General features: G+C 42.3%; 1 protein-coding gene across 1 annotated transcript; it reads left to right on the top strand.

Moving 5' to 3' along the window:
* Positions 1-27,112, top strand: CHRNB3 (cholinergic receptor nicotinic beta 3 subunit). Its single transcript, XM_025993894.2, has 6 exons — positions 1-404; positions 8,302-8,453; positions 9,474-9,518; positions 22,175-22,284; positions 22,501-23,383; positions 25,546-27,112. Exons 1-6 carry the CDS (start codon positions 350-352, stop codon positions 25,678-25,680), a joined length of 1,380 nt encoding a protein of 459 aa, XP_025849679.2. The 5' UTR covers positions 1-349; the 3' UTR covers positions 25,681-27,112.
* The last annotated feature ends 787 nt before the right edge of the window (positions 27,113-27,899 follow it).

Raw genomic sequence — 27,899 nt, 5'->3', positions numbered from 1 at the left:
AGTGAGAAAAATACCACAGAATATTCAGAAGTTGTCTAGCTTCATCCTTTTCCTCTGCCTTGCAACTCTTTGTGAGAGAGCAAATTAATAAGTCAGGAGTTAGGACCCAGAGATATGTTTTAGACTTACATGATCTGACAGCTGACTGGAAATCAATGAAGTGTAGTTTAAGAAACATCGCACGGATGCCGGGTGGTCTGAGACTGTCTTATCTCACTTCAGGTGTCTACTTTCCCCTTGGGTTCCACTTCGGATTTTGAACCACTGCATTTGCTATTCGAAACCTCCCTTTCTGATGGAAATACTGTATTGTTGAAAAGGAAGGAGTTATCTCTCCTAAACTGACATCATGAGACTGGCAGGCTTTATCCTTATGCTCATCGTTCTTGGTGTCACTCCCTCAGGTAAGCTCAAATTAAAGTAAATTAAAACTTCATCGTTGTAGAATGATTTAAGCAAGGGAGGTGGAAATACGATATTGATAATGTTAGAATTACAAACTGTAATGTATAGGTATCTTTAGGATAAACTTTGGGATGTGGTTCTAATGGGTGATTCTAGGAAATCTGTTTATTGCTAAAGAAATCATAGCTATGTATTCCATAATATTTTTGCTGTTGTCATTTTTCTGGGATATTCCTTTTGAATCATGAACTTGGTAGGAAGATACAAAAGCAGGAAAAATGTTACTGAATGTTTCTCAGGATTGTTAAAACATCTGGCACAGAAATTTACTCCATCAACTTTTTTCTATCATGTCTACTAATAATCATTATATCTGTGTGTAGTTCCTTAATTTTATCCAATATATCCTATACACCTGCATACAAACTTTAATAAATTTGTGTGTAGGTTTACTTAGTATGTTTGTATATCACAAACAAAAATAGACATCAAATGTCTATGAACATATGTGAGTTTTCTGTCACTATTATCCCCCTGAAAGTCAGAGAATTCTTAATAAAGAGGGCAAATAAAAAAAATATATATATATAAAAGATATGTGTATATATATATATATATATAGACAGGCAGACAGACAAAAGAGAAGTGGTAAGAGGGAGAAAATAACTGCAAAGTTTAATGGGAAATGATCATTTGCACCTGCCAGTTATCTAGGTTTGGAAATCATTTCACCTTTTTTCTTTCTTTCTTTTTACATTTAAATTCAATTTGCCAACAAATAGTATAACATCTAGTGTTCATCCCATCAAGTGCCCTCCTCATTTCGTTTTTTATGTAATTTAAGATCACAAAGCTCTTCCCATTGTGGTGGCAACCATTTAGAGCTGGAGCCAGCTGGTAGGAAAATCCCGCTGTCCCATTAGCAATTTGTACTTATTTCTCACTAATATTTTTGCCATGTTTGACTATGCTACTTTCAGCTGGAGAGCCAGAGGCACCAAGTGAGATTTGCCCAAGTCCTAAAATAAATCCTAGATTCCAAATCTAGGCACATGTACCTAAACAGTATCCTTTCTTTAAAAAGGTAGCTTCTCCTCATACTGAGGACTCAAAAGCCATCCTTTCTAAGTGCTGAGGGCATCAGACCCACTTTCTAATATGACTAAATTTGATCTCTGCAGTCTGAAATACAATTTGTCAATCATAAAAATAATAATCAACTTCTGTGTGTTTTAGGATGCAATTAATATCCAGGAGTCTAATGTTTTTCTGCCTTTATTTACTGTTCTATTTACTATGAAAGAATTTATTCTTACCGTTCTTTCCCCAGGGAACCCATATCACAGGTTAGTAGGGGTGGTTGTATAAACCCTCTCAGTTCACTTGTGCACCCTCTTCTTTGCACAGTAGTGGTTACATAAGAAAATGGGGACTGGAAGGGAGCCTGGTACTCATTCTCCATCAACGAGGCTACAAGCATTTGGGAGTGTATACTGTGCTGTATACGTCTGTCACTGATCTGTAATACATCAATAATCTGTAGTCACTCTCACACTTGTGAACATTTCTAGATCCATTAGAGTCCATTTCTATTTTTCAGATCTGTACCACTTTCCTTAAGTTCTTTAACTATACTACTCATTGCAAACGAAAGAGTTTCTTTTTGTTACAAAAGTACCTTTTCCAAATTACAAAGGGCAACTCCTCATTTTTACATTTTTGGCTTTGGTGGAGAGGATAATTGTGTATGGCCATGTGACATTTCTTGTGTTGCTAATTCATATTTGTTGCTAATTCATCATTGTATGTTTATCACGGCTCCGAGAAATAAAGACTGTATCTTACTCATCTTCCTATTACTCTTACCACACGATGACGTGTGTTTACTCATTCAGTAAATATTTATTGAGGATCTACCGTATCCTAGGAATGGTTCCAGCATGGGCGATGCAAGAGGGAAAAAACAAAGTCATTCTAATAAACTCTCATGCTGGCAAGAATCCATTCAGTATTTATTATTTATTTTGCCCTGAGGGCTAGCTATATGTGTTGAGGCTAATATATTTGTAGTATGATTTTTTTTTAACAAGGTGGTGATAGTGGAAAGACAGAACCAAAATATACCAAAAGGTGTCAAAATACAAAAAAATGTGTCTCAATCATATTTGCTGAGGTTTAAAAGTCTTCAATTACTTCTTTACTCTCTTAGCTAAGGATGAACAATGGTGTTGTCTTCAATAAAACCATAAATAAGCATGTGCATTTTCATCAATTAAGTCTTATCAGTTATTTATACCTCAGCGTGCATGCACTTGTCATAATTTTGCGGAAAATGGGTGTTGATAATTCGGTGGGAGAGAGCAGAAGGTCTGAGAGCCTGAAGAAAGGAAAAGAAACACAGTCAAGAAAAATAAAGATGTCAGAAGGTCAAGTTGTAGGTTCCAAAGAAAAATTTTTTTGTCTCAAGCTGGTACCGAGTACCTCATCCACATCTCTCATGGTCCCACTTACAGGGCTTGAGAGAGTCCTAACTTCCTCATGGGCAGTGAGTCCTCTCTAATCCCATCATAGCTTTAGTTACCTTTACCTGATGCCTCCTCTGTTGCAGTAAATGGCAGCCAAGAGCGAATTTGTCTGATCAATGGCATATTTTAAACATTGCCTTTTTTGTGTGTGTCTTCAAAATAGCAAATATTGGGCATCAATAGGTCACATTTTGTGGCTGTTTCATGGATGTGAAACCCTAGAACCATAGGGCAAGTGAGTAGGTAAGGGCTTACCCATCATCCACATTTCTAATTTTACCGGGAGAGGTTAAATGCTTTTCTTAATTAAGATCGCCTGGTTTGGAAACAAGACCAGAACTAATGTCTCTAAATCTGAGTCCAGTAGCTCTCAATGTTAAATAAATATTTGTGGGATGCTTGTTCTAAAAAGTGAGGAGTTTGGCAAGAGACTCAGCCTCCAGGGCCAAGAGCTGAGTCCTCCTAGAGCACTTTCCCAGCCTGAGTTCCACATGGAGGAAGCTACTAGAACTTGGGAGTCAGAAAACCATACCCACCACTCATTAACTGAGTTGACCTTGAGTAGGTCACTGCCCCTCTCTGCACCCCAGGATCTTTGCCTGTAAAATGAGGTGCTTAGTTCATCTCAGTTATCTTTTCTAGCTTCATTGTCTACACATGCACCTTAGTCATTTCACTGGTCCTTCCTCTTTAATGTTGAAATTATTTATGAATACAAATGTTTTGCCATCCCTCCCCTTTGAGAGGCTGACTTTGGAACTGCAAGCACCCACTCAGGGAATCACTCACCTTCTGAGAGCAGCTTCTCAACTTGTCAATGTGTTGCTGAGATATATCTTAGAATATCAGACTTGTCAAATTTGTTTAAAATACAAGTGCAAGGGCTCCTGGCTGGCTTAGTCGGTAAACTGTCTGCCTCCAGCTCAGGTCATGATTCCAGGGTCCTAGGATGAAGCCCCCCACATTCCTGCTCAGCCTGCTTCTCCTGCTCCCTCTGCCCCTCTTCCTGCTTGTGCTCTCTCACTCTCGCTCTCAAATGAATAAATACAATATTTTTTTTAAAAAAATAGAATACAAGTCCATTTGCAAAAATTTGGTTTACACACAACTTCTCAGGAATCCATTTATTCCTTAAAACAGAGACCACTCGTCTTGGAAATCTTGAAAACATCTGTGACTCTACACCCTCTAGAACAGTGAGCTGGGGTCACTCTGCCTCCTTCCCCTGTGCATGGAAAGTGCTGTTAGGCCCTCTTGGACATTTGTTCACTCACCAGACAGCATCAAGTATTTATTGAGGCCCTAGCCTCAAAGAATCAATGGTGGAAGCAGTTTCCCTTCCTTATCATGTTTTATTTTACAGAAGGACAAAGCAGAAACATTTTCAGGGCTATCCTCTGCATCTGCTTCAGTAACCTCGATGACTTCAGCTTTTATTTGGGGAGATTGAAGATGTCAGACAGAAAGCATGAAACCTTTGTCCTTTTTTGGTAAGGTCTGCTTTGGTCAATACAGATGTGTACTAGTCAGCTCAGGCTGCCATAACAAAACACCACAGACTGTGTAGCTTCACAGAAATTTATTTTCTCACAGTTCTGGAGGCTAGAAATCTAGGACAAGGTGTAGGCAAATTTGGTTTCTGGTGAGAACTCTCTTTCTGGCTTGTAAACAGCTGCCTTCTGGCAGTGTCTTCACCTGGCTTTTCCTCATGCCTGCACAGAGAGAGAATGAGCTCTCTTGCATCTCTTCTAAGGACATCATCCTATTGGATTAGGGTCCTACACTGATGACTTCATTTAGCCTAAATTACATCCTTAAAGGCTCTATCTGCAAATATAGTCAGATGGTGGGGAGTACGGCTTCAACATAGGGATTTGAAGGAACCCAAATATTTAGTCCATAACAGCCAGTACAGATCTATGCGTTTTGTTCCTTGATTCAGACAGCAGCTTACCCTCCCACATTGGCCAAGCAGGTAAAACATACAAAGTGCCCTGAAAGAGCAGATCTGCTATTTCCCTTTGTATCCTGGCAAAGAGCAGGGATCCAACCATTCTTATGGAAGGTATAGTTTTAAAGGTGGCAAGTGCTGGGGATTGTCAAGGTCAAAATTTTAGAAGATCCTCCCCAGTGTGCAACTCTACCTCTCTGCAAATTGACAGTAAAATTTTCCTGCCAGGAAAGGAAATCAAAAGTACAGTTTCTGTTCTCAGAATCCCTCCCACAAATCCAGAATTATAATGGCAGCGTATCCAAGCTATGAAGTCCCTTATGTGTGTGTGTGTGCACATGTACACATGTGCTGGCTCAGATGTTATTCAGTTGTTCTCAGCCTTCCTGAGTGTCTCCATCCACCGAGAGATGGTGTCTTAAGTAATTAGTCCTTACTGGCCTGAACTGGAGCACAGGGGCTCTTGAGGAAGCAGAACCCTGGCCCTCAGCTGCTAGGACTGCATTCAGATAGAGGTAACTATGGCGATAACCACTTATCCCAAAAGGAGAATGGCTTTTCTCACACACCAAGAAATTTGGAGCAGGCATTCCTGGGCTGATTGGCAGTCCTACAGTGCTGGGAGCCCAGGCTCTGATGGCCCTTTTATTTCACCATCTTGTGTGCGTAGCTTTCATCAGGCTTTAAGATACCTCTGTGGCCAAATCCCTAGATCCCACGTTCCAGCTCCAGGCAGGAAGGAGAGAGAACAACCCGTGAAAGATGGAAGGTGAAAGATGCAGGTCGGACGAGTCTGTCTGCTCCAATGGTATTTCCTACAAACCTCACCCTCTGGCTTCTGTTTGTATCTTAAGTGGCCAATGTGTCTGTCACATGGCCCTCCCTACCTGTAAGAGAGCCTGAGAAGGGAACATTTTAAGCTGGCTCCATGCAATGCTGAATAAATTTAGCATCTGTTACCAAAAAAAAAAAAAGGGCAAATGGGCTATTGAGCAAGGAACGGTCACTGCCATCGTGCCCTTGAAACGATATTCTCCTCCTCACTGGAAGGCTGCCTGCCAAGGCCAAGGGAGGACAGCTGTGGCCTCCCTGTCTCCCTCTTCTCCCTAGCAATTCAACTCTAGCCTAAACTCTTCAAATACCACTCAGCAAGCAAAAGCCAAGTAGCTCACCATATTGCTACACACATGTTGGCTCAGCAGCCCCAATGGGCCAGGCCCCACAGAGCCAGGAGGAGCAGTGAGGAAGGTTTCACGGAGCTGGCATTTCCCGTGTGGCAGACAGACAATAAACAAAGACACATAATAGGTCCAAGGGCTCTGATGTGAGATAAAGTACCATCAACGAGATAAAGTGTGAGGAGGGATATTTAGATTGTGTAACCCAGAATGACCTCTTCAGGGAGATGACATGTAAGCAAAGATGGGACAAAATGAAGGAATGAGTATGGGGTTATGGGGTCTCTACAGGGCCAGGGCCTGCCCCAAACAGAAACATACAGGCATGTTCTGGAAAGAGCGGACGGGCCTGAGGCACTGGGGAGGAGGGCTGAGGCCAGAGTGGGAGAAGGTAGGGCTGTACACAGCCTGGGAAACCATGAGAACATGAGATGTCCCTTCTAGGTTTGATAGGAAGCCACTGCAAGACTTTGAGCAGGGAACTAACATAATCCTCTTCTGCTTGTAAGAGCTGGCTTGACAGCTGAGCAGAAAATGAACTGTAAATGGAGCCAGAGTGGAAGTGATGAGGAAGCTGCACATGAATCCGAGGGCGAGGATGGAGTCTGTGACACGGGCGGTTGCCCACGGAGATGGTGGGAAATAATCAGAGATGCGATGTATTTTGAAGGAAGATGAGCCTGGATGTGGGGTAGGAAATTCGTGAAGTGTAGCCTGAGCGAATGAACACTCTGTCCCTCGGAAGGTTTCGGGAAATGTCAACTCCCACCCTCCCCAACACTTCCAGTAAGGTTCTAGGGTGTTTACAGAGTGCTGCCCTGGCAACCACCCAGCTGACCTGCTCCGGAGTGTGCCTTTGCTTGCTGAGAACAGCTAAGTATCCAAATTTGAGAACAGCTAGCTTTTTAAATAACTAAGTATAAACATAAGTTACAGCTCTCTCGTCACTCATTTGCATTTTAATATGCTTTCTCGAGAGTGAAAGAGGTATGCAGCCCATCTTACACCTCTGATCACCCCTAGGAGCATTAAGAGTAGGTTTCAATTTACTTATTTTATAACTGGAGGGACAAACTTCCAGGGACCACGAGAGAGGCCATATTCAAAACAACAATAACAAAGCGTCCCTGCTTTTGTTTTTTTTAAGACCACATTTATTTATCCACAAAAGACACAGAGAAAGAGGCAGAGACATAGGCAGAGGGAGAAGCAGACTCACTGTGGGGAGCCTGATGTGGGACTCGATCCCAGGATGCTGGAATCACACCCTGAGCCAAAGGCAGATGTTCAAACATTGAGGTACCCAGGCACCCCAGCTTCCTTGCTTTAAATTTGATAGTATGACACTGAAAAGAAATAAAACGTATCTCTAGACTGCATTCCTAGACCATTTCTTCAGCCTGAGGATCAAAGCTTGGAATTAGGGTGTTCTTAGGCTCTCAGATATATAGGAGTGGAGAAGAGTGTTAGAACCTGGTTGTTGACCAGGGAAGGCCTTTGCAAGGGAACAAACAGCGCAGGGGATGTGGTAGGTGTTCTATGGCTATGTGGCAAACACATGGAAAATGTCCCAACATATTCCTTTCATCGGTTCATTCATTAAGTAGATATAAAATGGGTATGTGCTGTGGGTAGGCACTGTTCTAGGCGCTGGATACACATCATCGAGTAAATTGGATCCTGTGCCTGCCATCATGGAGCTCGAGGGAAGGACAGACAGTGACAAATACACAACACATTGTGGTAAGGACCTGATGGAGCTCAGAAGGGGCCTGGTGGACAGCAGCACGTGGGTGGGGCCGTGTCTGTAAGGAGGGGGCATCTCAGCTGAGACCTGAGGTGGAGGGGGGGTGCTGCAGGTGATTCTTTGGGGGTCAAGGTGCTGACCTCATGATGGGAGAAGCGATGAGAGAGCCAAGCTCTGGGTGAAGCGTAGAGTCTGCTTTCCACCGTGTGTTGTGGGCATGGAGAATTGAACTTAAATTAAAAATAAGTACGATATCCATTAGAAGAAGAAGAAGAAGAAGAAGAAGAAGAAGAAGAAGAAGAAGAAGAAGAAGAAGAAGAAGAAGAGGAGGAGGAGGAGGAGGAGGAGCACGGTTGGAGAACTGGCTCAGAGCTGCCTTTGCTGACGAGGCCTTTGCAGCCTCATCTTTGCAGAGATGAAGGCTCAGGACGGGGGAAGCTACACCAGCCGCCCCGCCTCGCCCATTAATTCGCGTTTCCCTCTGGATTCTTCCAGCCTCTGCAGGATTCCGTTCAATGGCCGAAAGTGAAGATGCCCTCCTCAGACACTTATTCCAAGGTTATCAGAAATGGGTTCGCCCTGTGCTAAATTCCAATGACACCATAAAAGTGTATTTCGGATTGAAAATATCCCAGCTCGTGGATGTGGTGAGTGACCCTCGGCGCAGCTGGGAAGGGCCCCCCGGGCGCGCATTCCTCTCCCGGGCGAGCCTCTGGGATGGTGTTTTCGCTTGCTTTCCCCGTGTCTGCCATTTCGATTCTAAAAATAGCTTGCTGGGAGAAAAAATCTGCCCCGCGAGGCCAGTGAAGTGACCTGGGGACGGAATGAGCAGCGTCGTGGCGGCGACACTCCTGGCGCGGGGCCGCGTGCGGGGTCGGGTTGCAGGGACAGGCAGCGCCCCGGCGGGCTGGGCGGGCGCCAGGCTGAGCCCCGGGACGGGAGACCAGGGACAACCGAGCCCCCCGCTCCGCTGTGTCGCCCAGACCGGTGGGCGCTGGGGGGGTGCCTGCAGGGAGAGAGGGCAGATGATGCTGGAGCCTGACGGAGGGCCGGTGTCCCCATCCCCTCCTGAATCCCCTCAGGGCCCACGCATCCCGCAGGCACCACCCATACCTTAACACGCTCTACTGACGGCTGCCGAGCTCCCACTTCTGCCCTGGTCCAGTTCCCGGGGAAATCAGTGAACTTTAACAAGCCGGTTCTGCAAAGTCATCCTGCTGTGGTTCCCCAAAGTTCCAGAGTAATCCTCCCAGATTGTCCCATCCCTGGCCCCGCCCCACCACTTGCACCCTCACCCACCCCAGCTGACTCAATGCCCAAGGATTCCTTCTAGCAAATCATGCTAAAGTGATCTCTGATTTAGCTAATATTCATTCTGCTTTGCGATCTTACTTTGCCTTCTGGATTTACACAATTTTAGGTAAATATCACCACAATGGACTGCTACTTGCTTTAATTATTATTTTTTATTTTAAGCAAACTATGCATAATATTTTAGGATCCCATGGCATTTAACTGTGTTGAAGTTGAGAATCCTTGATGCTTTGAACTCCTCAAATGTAAGACTCAGAGAGGTCTTTCTGACCAAAAAAAAAAAAAAGAAGAAGAATCTAAAAGACACCTTCACTTAATTTGAATTTATATCTTTCTAATTCTCATTTTGTTAGGATGAAAAGAATCAGCTGATGACAACAAATGTGTGGCTCAAACAGGTAACTGTCAATCCAAGCATTGTATCTGCTAACCTAATTATTTTCACTCTTTTCTATTTAAAAAGACCCCTATTTGAAAAATAATGATTTTATAGAACATATTGGGTTCCTTGGGGAGATATTTGGGAATGGTTGGGGTCTATTATTTCCTGTTCTTTTGCGGGAGTTGGAGAGCAAGCAGGTCCTGGAAGCTCAGAAGCATGCCTGGAATGGACTCTGATGCCAAGGTCTGAGCACTGCTCCCTGACTACCTGGAGAAATGGGGAAAGCTCCAGAGAGCAACTCCCCCCCCCCCCCTTAGGATATGGCAACTAGAGCAGGTCTTTATTATTGGTACTTTTCACTTTTCTTGAGATTTTGAAAACACGAGGTCATTTCAGTAGAAGTGAACAAGAAGCCACAACTCCTCAAACCTTAACTGCAACTTTGGAAATGACTTCCAGCAAAGCTGGGCCACCAGAATCACAGTGGCCTGGTGGATGCCTCCAGGTCAAGACAGAGTCAAAACCTACAAATCTCCAATACCCAAAACAGAGCAAGAGAAATCCATAGGAATGGGGTAAGCTGATGCTTGGAAAAGCCAGCCTGATGACTTAGGTTCCCATATTTTAGAAGTAATGAGAATAATATTTTTTTTCATTAAATTATAGTTGACACACAATGTTACATTGGTTTTCAGGCATACAACATAGTGACCTATCAAGTCCATATTTCATGCTGTATTCAACACAAGTGTCGCTATCATCTGTCACCATATGCGTTATTACAATACCATTGACTACATTCCCTATGCTGTACTTTTCATCCCCATGACTTATTCATCCTATAACTGGAAGTCTGTATCTCCTACCCCCCTTCACCCATTGTGCCCATTCCCCCACCTCCTCCCCTCAGGCAACCATCACTTTGTTTTCTAGATCTGGATCTGTTTCTGCCTTTTTGTTTGTTTGTTCATTTGTTTTGTATTTTTAGATTCCACATATAAGTGAAATCATATGGTATTTGTCTTTCTCTGTCTGATTATTTCACCCTGGGTCTATCCAGGTTGTCGCAAATGACAAGATTGCATTCTTTATTAATGGCTAAGTAACATTATATATATATATATATATATATATATATAATATATACCACATATATATTATATATATTACATACATATATAATATATATGTATATGTACATATATAATATATATACATATATAAATTATATATATGTGTGGTATATAATATATATACCACATCTTCTTTATCCATTCACTTTTCAACTGACATTTGGGTTGATATGTCCCATATCTTGGCTATTATAAATAATGCATAGGGGTGCATGCATCTTTTTAAATTAGTATTTTCATTTTCTTTGGGTAAATACCCAAAATTGCTTGATCATATGGTAATTCTATTTTTAATCTTTCGAGGAACCTCCATACTATTTTCCACAGTGGCTATACCAGTTTATATTTCTAGCTATAGTGAGCGAGGTTTCCCTTTTTCCACATCCTTTCCAGCACTTGTTATTTCTTGTCTTTCTCATTTTAGCCAAAGAATAATAGACTTTCATTGCATTAAATTTGTAAAGGGTTGTCATCTCTCTTCTCTCATTTACATTTCTCAACATTCAGAATTAACAAAGCAGGTATCACACTGTCCCTGTTTACAGAGACAGAGGAGTCCAGGAATTCATCTGGCTGGAATCTGGATTCCCCAGTTAGGGCCTTCCCTGCCATACCCAGCCTCTGCCTTAACCATCAAAGCCCTGCTTCTAAATCACTGGAAGAGCCAAAGTAAGAAAACCCTCTATACATTTTATAGAACAACAGAGAATATTATCAAAGCTATTCTGTGCACACAGATTGGATGTGGAGTACAAATATCACAATAAATATTAATTAATATATTCTATGTTATGGCACAAAAAAAAGAAAGATGAATTCTATAGCATGGTGGCAAGCTGGGAAGGCTGCATGGAATAGGAGGCATTTGAGCTCCATCATATGATATATAGGTATCTTTTTATTTGTTTTTAAGATTTTATTCTTAAGTAATCTTTATACCCAACATGGGAATCGAATCTATAACCCTGAGATCAAGAGTCATGTTCCATGGACTAAGCTGGTCAGGCACCCCTAGTTTTTTTTTTTTTTTTTTTTCATGAGAGACAGAGAGAGAATAAGGCAGAGGGAGGAGCAGACTCCCCATGGAGCAGAGAGCCCAGTGCAGGGCCCGATCCCAGAACTCTGGGATCACGACCCTAGTCGAAGGCAGATGCTTAACCAACTAAGCCACCCAGGCGCCCTACCCCTTGCTTTTTAAAACTAAAAAGGTAAAAGAAAAGTGAAGGATTAAAAAAAAAAAGATAATAAAAGATAAAGAAAAGGGATGATAAAAACAAGACAAAACTGATATTAACAACCATTGGCATTTTATACAGATCTCAGTTTCAGAGTAGCTAAAAATAATACCTAACAGTTATTGAGTATGTACTAAATGCTCTGCTTGGGTGTGTCCTAGGAATGAATGATTCTATTAGGCTAATAATAATACCTAACAGTTATTGAGCATGTACTAAATGCTCTGCTTGGGTGTGTCCTAGGAATGAACTAGGTTCATTCTCGCAGCCACTTTATGAGGTAGTGGGAATCTATTAGGATTCCCACTTTGCAGATGAGAAAACTGAGCATTAGAGAATTGAACTGACTTGTCCCAGGTTAGGCACTGGAGGTCTGGCTCACATGAAGAAATCCTTCCCTTGCCTTAGACAAGGGAGCAGCTCCAAGATGTCCAGGGCTCTGCTCAGTGCTGTCCCCATATAGACTAGTTCCTGGTCCTTGTCTTCTAAGGTTTTGCTACCTCAACATCGGATGGTCTAGAAAAGCCTTTAGGAGAGAATGAAGTAAGGATTCGTTCCACAAGGTTTACTTACAGCCTACTAAGTGTCAGCCACTGGGCTAGATCCGGGTATATGAAGAGGAAAATACAGCCCTGCCTTCAAGGGGAGGACAAAGTGTAGTTGTGTAAAAAATAATGACTGTGATATGATAAACACCATAAGGAAAATCTACACAAGTACTATGTCATTACAAAAATGACAATGAAACAGGGAGGAAATCAGGGAGAGCTTCCAAGGGAGGAGATATTTAAGGTAGTTAAGGTAGGTCTTCCGGGATCAGTAGAAGTTCTGCAAGCCAAAAAGGTGGAGAAGTTGTGACCCCCTGCATACTATTCTCAATCGTATAACTTCCCAAAGCTCTCATGCCAGAGCAAACCTATGGGAAACTCTCCCCAGCCACCCCTGTTTACCTCAGTCAAAATAAAGACAGAAACAGTAAAACCCCATTCTTTTCTCACTTCTCATCCAGACACTGAAAAATGCTCCCTGATTCATATCACAGAGAGAATAAAACTCCACATACTTGGAACAAAAACATGTTCCATGGTAGCTTCCACAAACAAGATGCTTGTTTTTTTAATGCAATTCTCCCATCTTATCCCCTATTTCCACAGTTCTCCTCTGGTATATTTAGATGTTCTTCCTCCATCCTCTTAACCAAAGACCTTTATCAAGCACAAATGTAGTGACATCCTGAGAAAGTCCTCTATGTGGAGCTATTTTTGTTTTATTGATTTTATTTTGGAAACTTATTTGTCTTCCTCCTTCCTATTCCAGGGAGTAATCAAAACCCTATAAATCATAAATAGATTATTAACACTGACTCACTAAAACTACATGAGAAAGTACTTAATGCCTTACCACTCAGATTCTGCTCCATCATATTCAAGGTTAGGAAAACTGCTTCGCAAGCACCGTAAAGGCAAATGGGAAATGAAACCACCCTTTCTTTAATAATAAAGGGTTGAACCCTTGGCCTAGAGTCTATCATATGAGTAATCGCTAAGACAACAGACATTAAAATTACTCATTCGACAAGCATTTACTGAGCACCTACTATGCACCAGACACTGTGTAAGACCCTGGGCTAGGCACTGTGGGGTGTGAATACCATAAGACAGCAAGATTCTGAGTGATCTCCCTTCACTGTAGCTGACAGCAGTTTGTTGTCCTACCCCCTTCATTTTCCTGAGGAAAATAAAACTGCCTGAATGTCTGCCAAAGCCAACATCTCAAAGTAGCCTTGTTTCTCCAACAGCAGATTCCTGTTTTAGAACAACACAAAGTTCCACTTCAATATGCAGGCCTCACAGGCTAGATTCCTGGAGCTGGTCTGGGAGGGAAAATGAGAAACAAACCTACCATAGAAGGGACAGCCTTGCTGTAAAGGGCTGGGGCAGCTTCCCAAAGTCTAGTAATCTTCCACCACCTGCAATTGCACCTACAAGTCTAGGAATTTACTTCCGACCCTTAACTCAGCATCTTATTTTCCTTTCTTCTCCTAGACTCACTCTGACTTAGCAAAGGAGGTCAGTTTGGTGGACCCTGAGTAAGAATTGAGCAGGAGTTAGGAGTCAGGAGTCAGAAATCATGATATATAAACTTCGGCAAGTCATTTTGCCTCTCTGACCCTCCATCTCTTCATCCATAAAATAGAGGCAATGCCTACCTCACAATGTTGTTAAGAGGTGAAATGCAATCATGTGTGTGAATGTGATGTACAGTATCTGGCACATACTTGGGACTCAATAAATGTCATTTCCGGCCGCCACATTTGGAGGCTTTTTCATCCTTAACGACAAATCCCGTTTTTTGGCTCTGGCAGCTCATGGATATAGTAGGAATATGAGACATATAGTATGTCATGTTGTTTTCTTTAAGATCGAAATGATTCAACCTTAACTTGCTTTGAGAATTTCACACTTGACTTTAAGGTAAGTGAAGATCCCCAGGATGCCCCAGAGGCTACAATTCAAGGCACTACTTGTTCTTTGCTATCTTTTGGTTTTAGTATTAAACTAAGAATAACTAGGGGAATTTTTTTATAGTAAAAAAGTCTTTGATTGAGGTTTAAATGAAATTCAGTTCTGGATAACAGCTAGACACTTATGAGTGATATTTCAAACTATCTAAGAAAGGACAATTTTAAGGGAATATATACGATATGGATTTGAAATTGCACTTTTCAGAATCAAGGAAAATATTTTTCCTTTTTTTTTTTTTTTTTTTTTCTTAGTCACAGAATTACTTTGAGATTTGGTCCTGACATATCCCGTGCTCGCCTGTTTCCTGCAACGACACAGCTCTCCACCTTGGAACTGCCTCAGGGTAGAGCTAACGTTTGTAAAGAGCTTTGAGGATCTTGACTGGAGCATGCTATATGAACATAGTATATTATTTCTAATCTCTTACTTTAAGAAGGGAGAGACAGGAGATTAGTCTATGGATGACCTCAGGGTTTCGGAGAGAACAGGAAGTAACCAGAAAGTTCCAGAGGTCCTTAGCAAGAGAGAGGATGGAGGCTCTGAATCCTCACCCTGACATTGCTGGCTTAGCACGTGTGGTCATCCTGGGGCTTAGGACTCTGTCAGCATCGCAGTGGACGCATATGTTGATAGAAATTCAGGGAACCCCTCTGGACGGACTTGTCAAGGAGAACATCTCTGATTCCCCAGGTCTGGGTACAGAAGAACACCCCACAGAGGCATACAAGCAGCAGAGGACCACAGGGTGGGGAACTCACAGCTTCTGACTCCAGTTCAGTGCTCTTGCTCTTCTGGGTACTCTGAAATCCCAGAAGTCCCACCTCGCCCCCTTCTCTTTCCTGGGCAGGAACAAGACCTAAATCACTCTAGATCTCTTTACGTCCTCCTCAAGGATTCTATGCACCCCTCATCCGTCGTTCCCCCATCTCTGCCCCGGCGCCTTCCCTCTCCCGGTTCCTTCTCCCTCGCGGCTCCTCCTACCCTCAGGTCTCGGCTTTTGCAGGTTGTCTCCTCAGAACTGCCCTCCCTGTCCACCCCGCGTTCCTTCCCATTACACCCAAGCCGCACCCCCCTCGGAGCAATGAGCCCGAGAGGGGAGGCAGGCCCAGGCCAGGAGTAGGTGCGGCGCTGGGTTCCGCGTGGCCACCAGCCTTGCCTTCTTGTGCCGCGCATTCGTTTCGCCCAGACTGTGACCCAGTAAGCCACTGGCACTCTGTCAGGAGGTCCGGCAAGCAGGGCAAGCCCTTCTGGCCCAAAAGTTCCATACCCTTGGGCTCCCCCCTCCGCCCGTTCCCTTTGAACAGTTCGTAAAACCAGGTATTTGTTTGCTGGGCTTCGCCAGACAGCAGAGGCCCCAAAGCTGTAGCTGTGCACCTGCTCCGCTCGGGAACCGGGTGCAGGGGAGACAGCTGTGCCTGCCCCAGAGAGGAGCCTGGATCCGAGGAGCAGTTTTGTCCGCAGCCATCTGTATGCTCTTAACAGGGAAGGGCAAGAGTGGGCCCGGGGCTGAGCTCAGCAGTGCTGTCCCCTCAAGACAGCGCTGGCCGTGAGAGCACGCTGGCAGCCCACCTGCCCACCTGTGTGTCTGCCCCGCCGCTTGTTGCCTGTGCACCAGAGACCCGCCACCTGCTCAGGATCTACTCAGATGCTCCCAGGATGAGCTGAGAACTTTTTGGTTGCATATGACAGAGAACCCAACCCAAACTGGCTTCAGTAAAAATAGAAAAGTACTGGCTTTCATAATCTGGAAAGTCCAGGGACAAGGCCAGCGTCACCTGCAGCTTGACCCAGGGGCTCAAGCAATATTCCCAGGGATGGTGCTCCTTCTGCCTGTCTCTAGGCCCCTCGTCCTCTGGGTGACCCCATTCTCATCTCAGCCTCACCTCAGCAAGGTGGCTGTATCAGCTTCTGCCTCAAAGTACTTCCTTCCTGTGTTTAAGTCCAGCAGGAAAGAGGATGGCAAGCTCTTTTCCAGTGCTCCAGAAGATTCATGCTATCTCACTGTTCCCCATTTGGTTACCTGACAACCCTGAAGATCATGGTGGGCCAGTGTGAGGTGCAGCCCCATTTGTGGGACAGAAGGAAGAGTCAGATGCACCCACAGCTAGTGAGTGACAGTGCAATGAGGTAGTTGCCCAAGAGGAAATTAGGGTGCTCATACTGGAAGAAGGGCAGGTGAATCTGAGGCAGCAGGTGGCACGTGTCCACTTTATTTCTGAATTTGTTTTCTCCTCTTTCTATAAAGAGCTCTTAACATCTGCTTCCTTCTCAAACTGAGCCTTGCCCAAGTGGAAGTCAGCTGAAGGTTCCTATGATTAATGGTTCATCTTCATACCATAATTTTCTCTCCCCTTATTTGTTGCTGAACTTGGACATTGTGTAACATGCTTATTTGTAAAATTCCTCCACCTTTTGACAGATATTTACCATTAAGGCAAAACAGACCTTCTGTTTTCATTGTCTTCCTTTTCTTTTTTAACAGAGGAAAAGGTGGAATAAGCAACTGTTTTAGCCTGAGTAAAGAGTCCATAAGCTTTATAGCTATCAGCCCTAGAAATATCCTTGAAAGCAGAGCCACAGAAAGTTGGATCAAATAACTGATGTTATGAAGAATTGTAAGCCACAAATTCTTCCACTGTCCAGTAGCATGGGAAAAGGGAAAAGAGTGCAGGATATGCCTTTTAATGTACCATGGCTTGAGTACCATTGCCATCACTCAGTGGCACACCTTGGTGGGGGGCACCCTTCACGTCCTAGTCAATGTGAAAGGCACCTCCTAGGGTTGTGATGCACGGCATGCCCAGTCATATGCAGCAGCCTTGAATCATGTTTTCTTTACTGACCAACTGTGTGGCCTGGTACAAGGCATTTGAATGCTCCGGGCCACAGGGGCCTCATCTAATATAGTACTAATAGTAGGTAATTTTGTAGCTTATTGAAGGAATTAGCACTAATAAATATAAAGCACTTCATCAGTATAGGGGAACCTGGCTGGCTCAGTCAGTAAAGCATATGACTCTTAGACTCAGGGTTTTGAGTTTGAACCACATGTTGGGTGTGCAGTCTACTTAAAAAAAAAAAAATCAATCAATACAATTCATCTTATTAAGAGACTAAAGAATAATCATGTAATCATCTCTATAGAAGCTGAAAAGCTTTTCATACAACTTAGGTCAAGATCCATTCTAATTAAGAAAATTATATTGTGGGGCACCTGGATGGCTCAGTTGTTGAGCATCGGACTCTTGATTTTGGTTCAGATTGTGATCTCAGTGTCGTGGGATCCAGCCCCACATAGGACTCCACACTCAGCAGGAGTCTGCTTGGGATTCTCTCCCTCTGCCCCTCCCCCCATTCACACTCTCTCAGCATGCGTGTTTTCTCTCTCCCTCTCAAATAAGTAAATCTTTTTTTAAAAAAAAAAGCTCAGCAAAAGCTAGAAATAGGAAGAATCTTCCTTAGTCAAATAAAGGGCACTTAAGAAAACCAACAGCTAACATAATACTTAATGATGAATATCTAAATGCTTTCTACCCAAGATCAGGAACAATGAGAAGATATCCACTCTCCCACTCCTTTTTTTTTTTTTTTTTTTTTTTATGATAGTCATACAGAGAGAGAGAGAGAGGCAGAGACACAGGAAGAGGGAGAAGCAGGCTCCCCACAGGGAGCCCAATGCGGGACTCAATCTCAAGACCCCAGGTTCACTCCGTGAGCCAAACAGCAGATGCTCAACCACGGAGCCACCCAGTGCCCCTCCCCTCCCATTCTTATTTACTGTCATACTGAAAGTCCTAGCTAGTGACTTAAAGCAAAAACAAAACAAAACAGTAAAATGCATTCAGATTGGAAAAAAAGAACTAGAACTCTCTATTTGTAAATGATGTAATTGTTTCTGTAGAAAATCTACCCCAGGGGATCCCTGGGTGGCGCAGCGGTTTGGCGGTTTGGCGCCTGCCTTTGGCCCAGGGCGCGACCCTGGAGACCGGGGATTGAATCCCACCCACATCGGGCTCCTGGTGCATGGAGCCTGCTTCTCCTTCTGCCTGTGTCTCTGCCTCTCTCTCTCTCTCTCTCTCTCTGTGATGATCATAAATTAAAAAAAAAAAAAAAATTTAAAAAGCCAAGAAAAAAAAAGAAAATCTACCCAAGAATTTCCTAAACTTAAATGAGCTTAAACAAGGTTACAGGATACATACAAGGTCAGTATACAAAAATCAATTGTTTATTCATATTCTAGCAATGAACAATTGGATTTTTTCCCTTAATCTCAAGCACCATTTACAATAACATCAGAAAACCACGAGGGACGCCTGGGTGGCTCAGAGGTCGAGCTTCTGCCTTTGGCTCAGGGCGTTATCCCAGGTCTGGGGACTCCATCCCGGATCGGGCACCCCGCAGGGAGCCTGCTTCTCCCTCTGCCTGTGTCTCTGCCTCTCTCTGTGTGTGTCTATCATGAATAAATAAGTAAAATCTAAATAAATAAATTCTTTAAAAAAAAAAACCCGAAATACTGAGGTATAAATCTAACAAAATATGTGTGAGGTCTATAAGCTGAAACTACAGAACACCGATTAAAAAACATCAAAAAAGCCTTAAGTACATGGAATGAGAAATGATATTCCTTGGTCAGAAATCTCAATATTATGATAGTGGTTCTACCCAAAGCAATCTATATATTCAAGGCAATCAGAATTAAGATTTCAGAAGGATTTTTCTTATAGATAGCAACAAGCTGCTTTAAAATTTTATAAAGAAAAGCAAAGGAACTAGAATAGCCAAAACGATTTGGAAAAGGACACTACAGTTGGAGGACTCACATTACGCCATTTCAAAACTTACTAGAAAGCAATGGAGATTAAGAGAGTGTAGTACCAAAGAAAGGAGGGACACAGATTAATGAAATGGGACAAAAAACCCATAAATAGACCCACAGAGTATATGGTTGGTTGATTTTTGACAAATGTGCAAAGGTAATTCAATGGAGAATGTTTAACCTTTTCAACAAAAGGTGCAGCAATGATTGGATAGCCATGTGCAAAAAACAAAAACAAACCAAAAACTTCATCCCACATTCACACCATAATAAAAAAAATTAACTCAAAATGGATTTTAAATCTAAATGTACAACCTAATACTATAAAATTTCTAGATAAAAAAAATGGGAGAAGATCTTTGTGACCTTGAGTTAGGCAAATATTTCTTAGAAATGGCATGTTTCATAAAAGATAAAATTGGTAAAATAAACTTCATCAAAGTGTATAACTTCCGTCTTGTGAAAGACGCTGCTTAGAGAAGTAAGAAACCACAGACTGTGGGAAACTATTTGCAAATCAAATATTTGATGAAGGGCTTTTATCCAGAATATATAAAGAAGCCTGAAAACTCAGTAATAAAACAAACACCGTGATTAAAAAATATGCAAGAGATTTAACAGCCAAATAAGATATATGGGTGGCACATAAGCACATGAAGAGACGCTCAACATCATTAGTCATTAGGAAAAATGCATATTAGAAACCTTAATGAGATACCATTTCACAACTATTATAATCAAAATAAAAAATGAGACAATATCAAGTACTGGAGAAGACGCTAAAGACCTGGAACTCTCATACATTGCTAGTGGGAAAACAAAAATGATAGAGCCACTCTGGTACACAGTTTAGCAGCTTCATATAAAGTTGAACATACACTTACTTTATGACCCAGCCATTCCACTCCTGGGTATTTACCCAAGAGAAGAAAAGAATGTTTTTCACTCAAAAAGTTACACAAAATATTTATAGTGGCTTTATTTGTAATCATTAAAAACTGGATGAACCCAAATATCCTACCTGGAGAATGGATACATAAGTTGTGGTAAATTCATACAAGGGAATACTACTTACTAATAAAAATGAACCAATGACTAATATAGAAGAATCCAAAATGCATATGGTAAGTAAGAGAAATCAGGATCAAAAGGCTCTCTACTGTATGATTCTATTTTTTTTTTTTAAAGATTTTATTTATTTATTCTTGAGAGATAGAAGGAGAGACAGAGCCAGAGACACAGGCAGAGGGAGAAGCAGGCTCCATGCACCGGGAGCCCGACGTGGGATTCGATCCCGGGTCTGCAGGATCGCGCCCTGGGCCAAAGGCAGGCGCCAAACCGCTGCGCCACCCAGGGATCCCTGTATGATTCTATTTATATGACCAAAGGCAACATTATAGGATCAGAAAGTAGATCAGTGATTGCCAGGGGCTGGCAATGGAGGAGTTGATTACAAAGGAGCAGCACCAGGGAAAACTTTTTGGGCAACAGAGTTCTTGGATCTTGATGTTGTTAGTGATTATACAACTGTTTGCATATAGAACCGTATACAAGAAGAGTGAATTTTATTGTATGTCAATTTTTAAAAAGTGAAACAAACAAAAAGTGCTAGTTCCCTTCAACATTTCTGAGATTCAGACCTGCCGATAGTACAAGTCTCCTTAGTAGGAGACAAATGATTCATAGGAAGGAAAATGAATGTCCTTTTCAAAATGGGTAGAGGAAGGGGAAAAGAAAGAGAAGGCTGTGAGTACCAGGTAAACATGGTAAATACTTTATTAGCTTGGGCTCTTAAACTGTTAATCTTCATATGCATAGTTTTCCATAAATAGGCACACAGTCTTTTATCCTTTAGATTGTAGCTTTTTAATGACCTACATCCTTTTAAATGTCTTTTTTCAAGGATCAAGCCTCACAAATATTGCCTAAGATAGACAATATCTCATCTGGTGTATACAGCCTTACACTTTTTCAGGCATCATGCATGTTTCAATACTTTACCACCTAGCGAAGTTACCATCTGCTGAGTCCTGATTTTTTAAAGACAGGGAGGCTCTCATTGGGCATACCCTTCAAGCTTTCTGAAGTATCATTTAATATTATCCTACATCATTACTTAACAGTCTACCTGAGGGACAGTGGGAGAGAAGAACTTAATTTTCAGGTCAGATTTCATAAGATTCTGGATCCAGATCTTTTTAAGAAAGTCCACTTCTGCTGTAATTGGATCATCCATACATCATCCTCTTGACCTTCATAATCCAATCAATTAGTGGTCAGGTTTGTTAATCTGGGTCCATTAGATCCTATAAAACATGCTGAATGATTTCATTCTATTATGAGGAAAAATATGTAAATCTCTGGAGGCTAACAATATTAGGAATATAATTTAAAATTGTAATTGAGTGGCCACAAAATAAATTTAGATTAGAACTTAAAAGGAAATTCTTGGAGAAGATTTTTTTCATTGGGTTAAGGTTATAATGTCATCAAGACTACTCAGTGGATACTGGATGTTTCATATTAACATACTGGGTGGATGTTTTTTCAAGACTCTTGAGTGATATTCAAAATTGTTTGTACCCGACATCATGAGATTAAGATATTACTGGACCAGCTCTCCTGCGCTAGATTTACCATTGCTTTTTCTTTTGTTTCTTAAGAGAAATAGGCTGAAAAAATAGATCACAAATCAGTGGCCTTGTTGTTGAGACTCTTCATTGAAAGGTAAATATGGCAATTTTGGAAAACCCAAGTGGGATAGTTGTGTGGACCTGGGCAAGACCAGAGACCAGGCTGGCTCAACCTGTATCTTGAGAATTGCACTAAGCCACAGGGTAGGGTCATAAGATCTAAAAACAGATGAATTTCCCATTTAAAACCAAACATTGGATCAGTAAAGTAACATAAACTTGAACATTGAATTTTCAGAATACAATTACAGTATACTCATTTTGATGCAGGAATGGACAGACCACAAATTACGCTGGAATCCTGATGAATATGGTGGGATTCATTCAATTAAAGTCCCATCAGAATCTCTCTGGCTTCCTGACATAGTTCTCTTTGAAAAGTAAGTAACCCCGAAGAAAAATATGCTGGTCAGATTAGGACAGGTGATAGAAAAGCCTGATTTTGGCAAAATAATTCAGAGAAATGTACAACTTTCAGTAAGCACAGAACCATTTGTTCTTGAAATACTGACTCTGTGGCAGGAAAGTAATAAATGCAACTAGTAGAGGGGTGGGCCAAGACCCAACTCATCTGTGTCCACTTGCTTCTACCACAGTGCTGATGGACGTTTCGAAGGCTCGCTCATGACCAAAGTCATCGTGAGGTCGAACGGCTCGGTCATTTGGACCCCTCCCGCCAGTTACAAAAGCTCGTGCACCATGGACGTCACGTTTTTCCCATTTGACCGGCAGAACTGCTCCATGAAGTTCGGGTCCTGGACTTATGATGGCACAATGGTTGACCTCGTTTTGGTCAATGACAATGTTGACAGGAATGACTTCTTTGATAACGGAGAGTGGGAAATACTCAACGCTAAGGGGATGAAGGGCAACAGGAGAGACGGCTTCTACTCCTACCCGTTCATCACCTACTCCTTGGTCCTGCGCCGCCTGCCCCTGTTCTATACCCTCTTCCTCATCATCCCCTGCCTGGGACTGTCCTTCCTGACAGTGCTCGTGTTCTACCTGCCTTCCGATGAGGGCGAAAAGCTGTCCCTCTCCACCTCCGTGCTGGTTTCCCTGACAGTCTTTCTCTTAGTAATTGAGGAAATAATCCCCTCTTCCTCCAAAGTCATCCCCCTCATTGGGGAGTACCTGCTGTTCATTATGGTTTTCGTGACCCTGTCCATCATTGTCACTGTGTTCGTGATTAATGTTCACCACAGATCTTCCTCAACCTACCACCCCATGGCCCCCTGGGTGAAGAGACTGTTTCTGCAAAAACTTCCTAAAGTGCTTTGTATGAAGGACCATGTAGACCGCTACTCCTTTCCAGATAGAGATGAGAGTCAACCGGTGGTGAAAGGCAAAGTTCTAGAAAAAAGGAAACAAAGGCAGGTTAGTGATGGAGAAACAGTCCTTGTTGCTTTCTTGGAAAAGGCAGCAGATTCCATCAGGTACATTTCGAGGCATGTGAAGAAAGAGCATTTCATCAACCAGGTGAGTACACTGGTGCTCATCATAACCCTGCCCCAAAGAGCCCTGCAAGAACCAATATTCCCGCATCTCTTGGCAACAAAACACTGTCGTGCTTGAATGGGACTTTATTAGCTACCTGCTTTTCACATGTAAAATGTTAAAGAAGCCCTGACATGAGTAAGAATTTTAGTGTGAATTTTTAGGAAGCAGTTCTCAGGAACAGAATTAAGAGAAGTGAAGCATGTGTGGATTAGGCCCCATTCCTTATGATTAGACTTGATTCTATTTAACATAATTTAATTCTACATTTTAAGTTGGTTATCCCTGTCTCTGGTAATTTATCTCTCATTTTTAGTGCCATGGTGGTTATTTCTATCCGTAGTATTTGGAAAGAAAAGAACAGAATTAGATTTGGGGATTAATATAAAAAATACAGTGCTCCAACAGATATTTTGGTGAGGGGAAAGCATAGTTATTTTGCTTACAGATTTTTTTAAAAACGCAGTGAGAGTGTATATTTCGGGCTCAAAATAGTCGTGGACTCAGATTAACTGCTTAAAACAAGTTATAGGCCAAATTACAGGTTTCAATTATTCTCCTCTAAAATCAGTGAAAATTAGTGCCAAGAGTTTGGTCACATAAATAAAATAATGAAAGAATTTTTAAAAAGAAATATCCTTCTGGGCAGCTCCGGTGGCGCAGCGGTTTAGTGCCACCTGCAGCCCCGGGTGTGATCCTGAAGACCCAGGATCGAGTCCCACGTGGGCTCCCTGCATGGAGCCTGCTTCTCTCTATGCCTGTGTCTCTGCCTCTCTTTTGCTCTCTCTGAATAAATAAATAAATAAATCTTTAAAAAAAAAAAAAGAAAGAAAGAAAGAAAGAAAGAAAAAAAGAAAGAAAGAAAGAAATATCCTTCTGTATTATGTCTAGATACTACCTAGAATATTCTATTTGTGGTGTTTTTAATCCACTGAAAAACATTTTTAAAGCATTAGGGGGGAAATGCTGCTATGGAACAAACATTTCTGCTATTCTTAGGGTTGTTTGTTGTTTGTTTATATCCTGTAAAAATTCTGATTCAAAGATTTAAATAGCTTTTTAAAAATTATAAAAGTGACACCTCCTCAGGGTAAGGAATTTGGAAAATACATAAAGTAGAAACAAATAAGATGTCAGGGTGACTCAGTGGTGGAGCATCTGCCTTTGGCTCAGGGTGTGATCCCAGATCCTGGGATCGAGTCCCTCATCAGGCTCCCCCAGGGAGCCCACTTCTCCCTCTGCCTGTGTCTCTGCCTCTCTCTCTCTGTGTCTCTCATGAATAAATAAAATCTTTTTTTTTTAAGTAGAAACAAGAACATTAAAATCACTCATAATACCACCACTTAACGTTGTGACACTTTAAACATTCAATGTGTATTCTTTCTGTTTTTCCCAAAGTTTTCTTAAATCCCAGTGTGTGTCAGATGCATGCAGGTTCTACCTCCGCACCCATGTTCCCTTCTAGAACTCCTGGGCTGTGCCCTCTTTACACAATCCCCATATAAGAGAAATGGGACATTTCTTTTCCTTCAAAAGAGAATGGGCCCATGTCCTTCAGACCTCTGGACATACCCTGACCTCGTTCCTACAGGCTTATTGCCCCCCCCCCCCACCGCCCAACTCCCCTCCCCCATCCAAAGGGATCCTGCCCGCCTCCCCTTCAGAGTGCTGTCCTCCCCTGACCACCTGTCCCCACCAGCAGTTCCCAGGTGTCCAGAGACGAGCAGCCATCCCCACACGTGGAGGGGAAGAAAAGGCTTTTTCCTCTCTGGCCAGGAAAACTTAACTTTTAAGTTTGCAATTCATCTCATATGTAATATCTGGAAGATCATAGTAAGAGATTCTGGCTTTTTGTTTGTGTAAAAATCAGGCTTTTCCCATTTTGATCAGTCTTGTTTACCAAGGCATAAATGATTCCGTTGTTTCTGTTCCGCCTTCGGTGTTGCCCAAGAGTTCACAGGCTGGCCAGTGAAGGTCACGGGGAGGAATCCGAGCCTACCCTGCAGGGGATGTGGCAGGTGTGTTTTGAAAAGGGCAGTGTGTAAAGCTGAATGTTAGTTAGTTACTCTGTTCCAATCCCTTGAAATGAATTCCGAACAGTTGCTCCGCATCTTGAATGGAAGGAGTCCTTTTCTCTTTTGCAGGTGGTCCAAGACTGGAAATTCGTAGCCCAGGTTCTGGACCGCATTTTTCTGTGGCTCTTTCTGATAGTGTCAGTTACAGGCTCTGTTCTGATTTTTACTCCTGCTTTGAAGCTGTGGCTACATAGTTCCCACTAGCAATCCGGGGCCGTCTGAAATACCAGAAAGACGGAATTAGATCTTAGAGCTGACATCCAACTAGCGTGTACATACGTATCCACCTGCACGAGCTTTCTGGAAGGGCCTGTGTCATCCTCGGGGAAACTGACGTTTATAAGTGTGGGTTTGCCCACAGTAAATCCATGATTGCCGCTGGAGCAAGTCTGGGGTTTAAGTAAAGCAGAACATCTTCAGGCCCCCGCCTTCCCTTCCCCGGACGTTCAGGAAGTCATATATTCCAGGCTTGACATCACAGCCAGGACGCACCAGGACTGTTGCTGGCTACTGGACTAAGGCCCCCAGGAAACTGGACTGAAGCCTCACCAAGGATGCCCACGAAGAATTTAAGACAGTCTTCGAGTCAAACTATTTGCAAGCTCAGACCTGGGTCTCCTGCACCTACTGGTGTCCTTGCTGGTTTTGCCTAAGTTTGCAAACTGCTGCTGTGTGTTGTGCTGCTGTAGCAGTGTGCATGAACAAATCTCAACAACCATTTGGGGAATTAAACTGGTTCCACAGATCTGGCTCAGCATGCTTGTTCTCATGAAGACTCCAAGATGCTGGGTAACTAAAGTCCTTCCTTTTTCCCCACAAACATAGTATTTGTTAAAGACAAATTCTCTCTTGAATGTGGTGACCTCAGGTGGTCTTCGTGGATTATTCATAACATTATAAAGCTTTTCTGATGGTGAAACTAGAACCTACTGTGAGTTGTAACTTGCTTAAAGGGCCATATCAAAATTACTGATGATAGAAACCATGTCATTTATTACTGGCAGTGTGGTCATTAATACCCATGATCTTCTAGAAAATACAAGTCCTGAACATTCTCTGATAATGGTTTGGAAGTACCCACATTCAATCTAATCCATTTCAACAGTACTCTCAACGCTTGCCATTCTGTTTCCTTCTTTCTTTCTTTCTTTCTTTCTTTCTTTCTTTCTTTCTTTCTTCCTTTCTTTCTATTTTTCTTTTTCTTTTTTTTTTTTTTTTTTGGTAAGAAGACTTAAGTTCTACTCTCAGCAAATTTTAATTATACAATGTGGTATGATCAACGAGTCACTATGTTTTACATCAGATCCTCAGATCTTATTTGTTTTATAACTGATAGTTGATACCCTTTACCAACCTCTCCCTATTTTCCCTCCTCATCAGCCCCTGGCAACCACTTTTCTACTCTCTGTTTCTATGAGTTTGACTTTTTCTTTAAGTGTCCACATATAAGTGAAACCATGCAGTGTTTGTCTTTCTGTCTGATTTTTTCACTTCTCAGCATAATGCTCTCCAAGTTCATTTGTGCTGTTGCAAATGACAGGGTTTGTGTCTCTTTTAAGGCTGAATTCTGTTCCTGTGTGTGTGATCACATTTTCTCAATCCATTCATTGATAAATAAACATTTAAGTTGTTTTCATACCTTGGCTATTGTGGATAATGCTGCAGTGAACATGGGTATACAGATATTTCCTTGAGAAAATGGTTTCATTTCCTTCAGACACACCCAGAAGTGCATGGATCTCTTGGCAGTTCTATTTTCCATTTCCTGAGAAACCTCCATAATTTTTTTTAAAGTGGCCGTACCAGTTTACATTCCCACCAACAGTGCAAAAGTGTTTCCTTCTCTCTACATCCTCGCCAGCATTTGGTATGTCTTGTGTTCCTTATGACAACCATGCTAACAGCCATGAGGTGACATCTACTGTGCTTTGGATTTGCACTTCCCTGATGGTGAGCACCTTTTCACATACCTGTTGGCCATCAGTGTGTCTTCTTTGGAAGCATGTCTATTCAGATCCTTTAACCATTTTTAAATTGGGTTATTTGGTTTTTTACTATTCAGTTGTATGAGTTCCTTGTACAGTGTATACTAACCTCTTATCAGAAACATGGTTTCTGAATCTTTTCTCCCATTTTATAGAGTATCTTTTCATTTGGCTGATGGTTTTCTTTGTTGTGGAGTAGTTTGATGCGGTCCTGCTTGCTTATGTCTGCTTATGTTGCCTTTATTTTTGGTGTTAAATAAAACAAAAATCATTTCCAAAATGCCCTCCATTCCATTTTGACGTGTCTCCCCTGCCCCTCCGGGAGCACTTCATCCCCGCTCTGCCAACCCCCTCTTGAAGATGCATCAGGGAGAGTAGGTCCTCTAAAATTACTGCTGCCAAATCCTGGATTTTAGCTTGAAGCATTTATTCTTTTTC

The sequence above is a fragment of the Vulpes vulpes genome, chromosome 7 (genome assembly GCF_048418805.1).
Source record: "Vulpes vulpes isolate BD-2025 chromosome 7, VulVul3, whole genome shotgun sequence".
NCBI classification, from domain to species: Eukaryota; Metazoa; Chordata; class Mammalia; order Carnivora; family Canidae; genus Vulpes; species Vulpes vulpes.
This window is presented reverse-complemented; position numbering and strand designations above follow the sequence as displayed.